At 43.7% G+C, this 7,634-nt stretch overlaps 1 protein-coding gene across 2 annotated transcripts in view; it reads left to right on the forward strand.

The window, feature by feature from the left end:
- Tulp3 (TUB like protein 3) overlaps positions 1–2,135 on the forward strand; it is a 66,267-nt gene extending 64,132 nt beyond the window's left edge. For both annotated transcript variants that reach the window (XM_027951066.2, XM_071610319.1), the window contains one exon: positions 483–2,135. In XM_027951066.2, the coding sequence (XP_027806867.2) occupies positions 483–616 (134 nt within the window). In that variant the 3' untranslated portion in view covers positions 617–2,135. The remainder of the gene's footprint in view (positions 1–482) is intronic.
- Positions 2,136–7,634: the final 5,499 nt, after the last annotated feature.

The raw sequence follows: 7,634 nt of genomic DNA on the forward strand, positions 1-7,634 counted from the left end.
AATTGTTGTTGAAGCCAGGCATGGCAATACATGCTTGTTAATCTTAGTGACTCAGGAGGCTGAGACAGGAGGATTGCAAGTTTTGAGGCCAGACTCTCCAACTTGGTAAGACCCTGTCTCAAAATAAAAAGGGCTAGGAATGCAACCCTGGGTTCAATCCTTAGTACCAAACAAAAGAAAACAAAGCTTTTGTATCCTCTATATATTTCCTATTGTATCATTTCTTTTTCTTTGTTTTGGTTTTGTTTTAGGTTCTTTCATGTTGGGGATTGAACTCAGGGCATCAATATATGTTAATCACATGGAAATCACTGAGTTACGCCCTAGCCCATACCCACTTTGTTTCAGTTTTCTAATTTAAAGAGAACTGGTGATAAACTGATCCTGAGTTTTGTTTTGTCCCCTGTATCTAAAAATATATTGGGTTTTTCCCTAGTACAATCACATTATGGTCTAACCTCCAAATTTCTTTCTTTTTCTAGCTGACTACATAGTCATGCAGTTTGGACGTGTGGCAGATGATGTGTTCACGCTGGACTACAACTACCCGCTGTGTGCACTTCAGGCCTTCGCTATTGGGCTTTCTAGCTTTGACAGCAAGCTAGCGTGCGAGTAAAAAAGCAATCAGAGCTGAGCTCGCTTGCTACAGAGCTTTTAGGAGCAGGAAATCGCCACCTTGACCTTGTAGAACATGAAGAGCAAGAGTATGACTCTTTTGGAATGACCCCTCTGTGTGTGTGTGTGTACACAGTCATGCATATACACATGTATGTATTACATGTACACACACACACCCTTCTCCGAGCTCCAGAGACTTGGTCAGGGATCACAGCTTAGCTTATTTTGGGTGAGAGAGGGTTTAAAGCACAGACAGATTCTTGTCAGGAGTTCATTAGTGGCTCCTGAAGTTATCACCCAACAGATTCTGTGCCTCAAGAGTGAGATTCTTATGCTTGGAGATTTGCAGCAGAATCAGATTCTAATGATTAAATACTTGGGTCTCTTTTTTAGAAGGCCTTTTCAGAGAGTGATGGTTTGTTTCCTAAATTGCCTTTAGTCTCCCGGGCAAGAGCCTACAAACTTTGCCTTCAAATGGCCTAATAATCTCTCTCACAGCTACTCAAATCTGCCTTTGCAGTGCAAAAGTAGCCATAGATATTTCATGCACAAACAAGTGTGGCTGTGTTCCAATAAAACTTTATTTACAAAAACAGGCAGCAGGCCAGATTTGGCCTGTGGGCTCCAGTTTGCCAACTCCTGCTTCAGGTATATCCATATGCTTTGTGGGCTTGAACATCTTCCAGAAGGGGCCTGTCTGTGATCATGGAATCGTGAGTAGAAAATGACACCCAGGAGCAACAGTTTTACGGATTGTACCTTAAGGGGTACTTGTGCTACAGCCATTGTTATGTAGCTTTTACCTTGTTTTGGTGCCAGTGGCTCTAGATTGTTGTCTACCATAGGGACCAAGAAAACCCAAAGTTAGTGATCATTTTGAGCCCACACAGGTGACTGAATTCTGCTCTCTCATCATAAGAGAAGGTAGAGCCTGCACTGTACTCCCCTGGAAGAAGACCTTATGTGCACCAGGAAACCAGCTTAGAAGTGTGTTTTCTTTATCAGAGGGAGTGTAGTATTTGTTTCTTGGGACCAGCTTCTTTTTCCATGGAATGGGAAGGTTCTAACATCACAGTTCCCCTTGTTTTCTTCCCTCAGGGTAGGTGGGTAGGCAGCAATCTCAGTGGCTGTGACAAGATTTGTGATCAACGATGTGAAAATTTTCTTTAATTGTCGTTTCAGTTTAGGCTGAAAGCACACACTCCAGAGGGGACTTAGTTCTAGTGAAGACTGAGAGTCCTTTGATAGTTGCCCTCCTTCTCAACCCACTGTGCCTCCCACAGCTGTGACACCATGGTGCCACTAGTGTAGAAGGCCACACACACCTGCACACATTGCAAGAAATAAGGGAACATTGTGTGCAGGAACTATATCAGTGTCATTGTCAAGAGAGGTGGCAGAAGAGATTTGGTGAATACCGCTAGTTGCCTCTTGAGCTCTGCACACCTTTCTGGGAAGAGCTTTGGGCCCTTCTTGATGTCCATGTCACTAGCCCCCTAAGGCTGGTCCATCAGTGCAGATGCTGCTCCCGTCACTTTTCCTCTCAGATCCTAAGATTTCTACTGAGTCTTTCAGGTATGAGCTCCTCCCAGCAAATTATGACTCTTACACAAATTCATGGGCACCACAGTGGTATCTGAACTTGAGAATCCAAAAACTCTGTGAGTTCTATATTGAGCATCATTCAACTCCCAAGCCTTTGGGCACTGAGCTGTTTGCCAGCATGAGGCAAGGAATCTGATGCGGCTCTGTGATATTTCCCTCCTTTCATCCCTGCTTCCTGTTGCTGCTCCTTTCTCCACATCAAATAGCCACATAAAGACAGGAGATCCGGGAGATGAGGAGATCTCATGCTCATCCCCTACTGGCAAGGCGGCCTGCTTGTTTCGACATAATTGGTTTCCACCTCAGGCATGCTTCCCATAAAGTGCCTCATTTATAAAAGTGCCCGAAAGCCTGTCATACCTCTGTCCCCACCGTGCTGATGTACCGTCTAACAAGTGACCCTTGTTGAAGTAGAAAGCTGTCCACTGATTTCCTGTCCTAAGATAACAGTGTCTGGGAATGGAGGACCTACGGTGGGGTGACTGGATCTGATCCTGCTTCTTCCTACTCTCTCTGGCTCAGAAAGCTACAGACCCCAGTTTCATGTACTCTCGTCTTGAGTGTGCAGGTGATTGGTTTTACATAAATCGTATTTATACCTTTTGTATGCTACAGAAATAAATGATAATTTTATAAAAATATGAACGTCATCTTTCTCCTGATCTCATCCCTCACAGTTCCTCTGTCAGGGTCTCTAGTGAAATCTTTCATCCTGTCAGCAGTGAGCTGATAAGGTCTTTGTGATCAGTATCAGCACAAACTTTGGACCTGGGGTAGAGCAGGAGGCTGCAGACTGAGCCGTCTATTTTGGAGGCTACCAAGGCACATCATCCATGTGACACCAGAGCTTACTGGTAGCAGGACCCAGAGCTAAGCTGACAGGCTACAGAGAGCAGCCTTTATATCACCTGGACACTGCACTGCTGAGCCTTCAGGATGTCTTTTATAGTCATTGCTGCCAAACAAGTGAAGTGTCTAATGGTAAAAGACCCCTCCCCCACCTCTAAGAATTCACATTTTAAGCGCTACCTTATATTGATAAGTTGAAAAGAAAGCATATGTTCACAAATCTTTAGTAGGTCTCCCTGCACAAAGCAGTGTCATGGCAATAATAAGACACAGGAAAAAAGCAGGAGCCTGAAGCAGGGTGAGAGCTGGAGCCTGTGCTCAATTCCCCCTTTTAATATTTTATTTAGAGACAGGGTCTTACTGAGTTGCTAAGGGCCTGGCTAAGTTGCTGAGACTGGCTCTGAACTCACGATCCTCCTGCCTTAGCCTCTCGAACCACTGGCATTACAGGCATGTGCCACCACACCTAGCTTAGCATTCGGTTTTTTTTTTTTAATGTTAGTTGTAGTTGGATACAATACCTTTATTTTATTTATTTATTTTTATGTGGTGCTGAGGATCGAACCTAGCACCTAACATGTGTGAGGCAAGTGCTCTGCTACTGGGCCACAACCCTAGCCCCAGCCCTTTTTATTTTGAGACAGGGTCTGTAGTGAAGTTGCTGAGGCTGGCCTCAAACTGGGGATCTTCCTGCCTCAGCTTCCAGAGTTGTTGAGATTACTGGCATGTGCCACAGTGCCCAGCTGATTTTGAAAAAATAAATGTCTTTTATTTTACCAGTACAATTATGAGATGAGTTGACATTTGTCAGTTCAGTTACAGTAACATTGTTCCACAGAGGAAATGCTGGGACACTGGGAGCTGCCCTTTTCCTTGGCCTCCAGCTCCTTCTCTGAGTAGAACGGCCCTTGCCCATATCCTCACTCCATATGCCTGCTCTTTGCCCAGCCAGGGGTTGACCTGGGACTAGCCAGCTTGTGTCCCATCTCCTGAGACCTATTTCCTTGCCTTGTGCACACTGCATCCTGATGCACTCTCTGCTGCTCTGTCTCCTTGTCATCATGGCTGGTGTGTCTCTTCTTGGTTCTGGAGATTGAACCCAGGGACACTCTGTCTCTAAGCTATATTCCTAGTCCTTTTATTTTGGGAACCAGGGTCTCTCTAAGTTTCAGAGGGTGGCCTTGAACTCTCAATCATCCAACTTCAGCCTGAGTATCTTGGATTACAGGTGAGCACCACCACACCAGACCTCAGTCTTGAGCTGGTTATGTAGCTCAGTGGCAGAGTACTTCCATAGCATGTGTGAGGCCCTGCAAAAAAGAAAAAAAAAAAAAAAAAATGCCTGTCTTGCTGGGTATAGTGTCTTGAGACAGGAGAATTACAAGTTTGAGGCCAACTTCTTAACAAGATCCAGTCTCAAAAAAAAAAAAAAAAAAGGTCTGGAATGTAGCTCAGTGGCAGATGTCCCTGGGTTCAGTCTGCAGTAAAGTCTAGTCTATCAACAGATCAACCAGTAGATTTTCCCCCATCTACAAAAACCTAGGCTGCCACAATAATAATTTGCTGTTAGTGCTGTGAGGACTACAGACTTCAGATGGTTTTATGGCACCACCTGGTGACCAAAGCTGCACATTAAAATAACAAAATAACAACACTGATGTAATATAGGTGAGGAGGTCTAAAAGGGCTGAGTGACTCCTGCACCATCCTGTTTATTAAGCACCCTAGTGTTACAGCATGACTCTCATAAATGCCTGAGAACTTTAGTAACTCATTTTTTTTTTCCTTTGGTGGAGACTGATCCCAGGGCCTCACACTTGGCTTTAGAGTTTCCAAGTGGGGGAGTAAAACTGTCCTCATGTCCAGGAAGAAAAAGACAGGAAGGGTCAGGGTCCCACAGAACCCTTTGAGGGCATACCCCCAGTGACCTAGGATTTCTCACTAGGCCCCACCTCCTAAAGGCTCCTCAACTTCCCAATAGCACCAAGTTGGGGGCCAAGTTTTTAACACATGGGCTTTTGAGGGACATTCAACATTCAAATGATATCAGGAACCAAGTGGGGTGAGAGCTTTCCTGGCATATCACCACCTTTTATGACACATCTCTTGTTTAATGTGGTGCCTCTCAAGCCTCAGGGGTCTCATATCTAAACACTCTCTACCTAGATTCTGTCCCTTGTTGTGTTGTTATGATTTTCTTTCTTTCTTTTTTTTTTTTTTTTGGTACTGGGGATTGAATCCAAGGGCACTTAATCACTGAGCCAAATCCCCAGACTTTTTTTTTGGAGACAGGGTCTCCCTCAGTTGTTTAGTGCCTGGCTAAGTTGCTGAGGCTGGCTTTGAACTCAGGATCCTCCTTGCCTCAGCCTCCAGAGCTACTAGGATCACGGGCCTGTGCAACCCTGCCTGGCTGATTCTCAAGAATAATTGTCTTGAAGTTCTGTAGCTTGGAGGCAGGAAGGCTAGGAAGGAAGAACAGTCTGAGGGAAAAGGATGATAGGCAGAGGAAGGTGAGGAATTAGGAGGATCAACATGAGGCTTGGGTTCAATCCCTAGTACTAACAGAAATGAAAAATGATTTTAAAAACTAAGTTCAAGTTTAAATACTAAGGTGCTAATTAATGCGTGCTTGGGACAAACTATATCAGCATAATATAGAAATATGGCTTTAGTACTTCAGTAGTGCCTCTCACATGCTAGGCAAGCACCCTACCATTAAACCACACCCTCCGCCCCAAGTTTATACTTTTATATTGGTTTATGGTTTATGAACTACTAAATCAGTGGGGTGCAGTGCCTCACACCTGTAATCCCAGCAGCTCAGGAAGCTGAGGCAGAAGGATCGTGAGTTCAAGGCCAGCCTCAGTGATTTGGCGAAACCCTGTCTCAGAATAAAAATTTAAAAAGGGCTGGGGATGTGGTTGAGTAGTTAAATGCCACTGGGTTCAATACCTGGTACCAAAAAATAAAAATGAAAGAAAGAAACTCTTGACAGTTTCTTAAAGCAGTAATCAGCTGGGGTGCAGTGACCAATTCCTATAATCCCAATGATTTGGAAGGATGAGTTCGAGACTAGCCTGGACAATCTCAAAATAAAAATCAAAAAGGGCTGGGGATGTAGCCCAGTGGTAAAACACCCCTAGGTTCACTTCCTAGTATCGCAACATCATCAAAAAATAAATTAATTAAGCCGGGCTCGGTAGTGCACACCTATGATCCCAGCAGCTCAGCTGAGGCAAGAGGATTGCAAGTTCAAAGCCACCCTCAGCAACTTAGTGAGATCCTGTGTCCAAATAAAATATAAAAAGGACTAGGAAAGTCAATGAGGAAACTGAGTCTTGTCTATTATGTAGCAGAGCTGGAATTTAAACCCAAATTGTTTAATCCCCATTGAGGTCATAATACACATATTAATACTTATCTTCAGAATATTGTCTCCAACAGGTTTACTGAAGATGAGAATTTTAGCTGTTTTTTTCTTGCCTCTGCTTAGCTGAGCTGCTGGGATCATAGGTGTGCACTACTGAGCCCGGCTTAATTAATTTATTTTTTGATGATGTTGCGATACTAGGAAGTGAACCTAGGGGTGTTTTACCACTGGGCTACATCCCCAGCTCTACCTCAGTGGTAGAGCATTTGCCTAGTACTTATGAGGCACTGGGTTCGATCCTTAGCACTACATAAAAATAAATAAATAAAGATTAAAAAACATTTTAGCTGGGTAGGTTGCTTTTGATTTTTTTCAAGACAACTCTGGATACCTGACCTTTTTAAAAATATATGTATATTTAGTTGTAGATGAACACACAGTATCTTTATGTGGTGCTGAGGATCAAACCCAGTGCCTCACACATGCAAGGCAAGTGCTTTAATACTGAGCTACAACCCCAGCCCTGGATACCTGATCTTGGGTATCTCAGAAACAATCCCCATTTGAGACTTGGGTGCAAACTTAAACCTCTGGGTGTCAGAAACCAGTTTTTTTTTTTTTTTCCCCAATCTAGAAAACTACTAAATCAATCAGCTCAAGCTGCAATAACAGATTTTTTCTTTTCTTTTCTTTTTAATTTTGAGAGACAGGATCTCACTGAGTTGGTTAGGGCCTCACTAAGTTGCTGAGGCTGACCTCTAACTTGTGATCTTCCTGCATCAGCCTCCTGAGTTGCTGGGATTATGAGCATGTGCCACCATGCTCAGCTCAGAAATTTATTTCTTATAGTTCTGGAGTCTGGAAGTTCAGGGTCAAGGTACTGGCAAGTTTGGTTTATTTGAGATCTCTCTTTTTGACCTGTAGACACCCCTCTTTCCTATGTTCTTACATGGCCATCCCTTGATCTGTGTATGTTTACCTTCTTAGAAGAACAACACTCAAGAGTGAACTAAAGCCTACCCCAATGACCTCCTGTTAATCTAACCACCTCTGTGAACACCTTATCTCAAATCATTTTCATATTCTGAGGTACTGAGGGTTAGCACTTCACCATGTGAATTTGGGGTGGGGGGACACAACTCAGTTCAGATTTAGTCTGTCATGTGTGCTATTCCCTATATAGTACACCCAG

Source organism: Marmota flaviventris, chromosome 3 (genome assembly GCF_047511675.1).
Source record: "Marmota flaviventris isolate mMarFla1 chromosome 3, mMarFla1.hap1, whole genome shotgun sequence".
Lineage (NCBI taxonomy): Eukaryota > Metazoa > Chordata > Mammalia > Rodentia > Sciuridae > Marmota > Marmota flaviventris.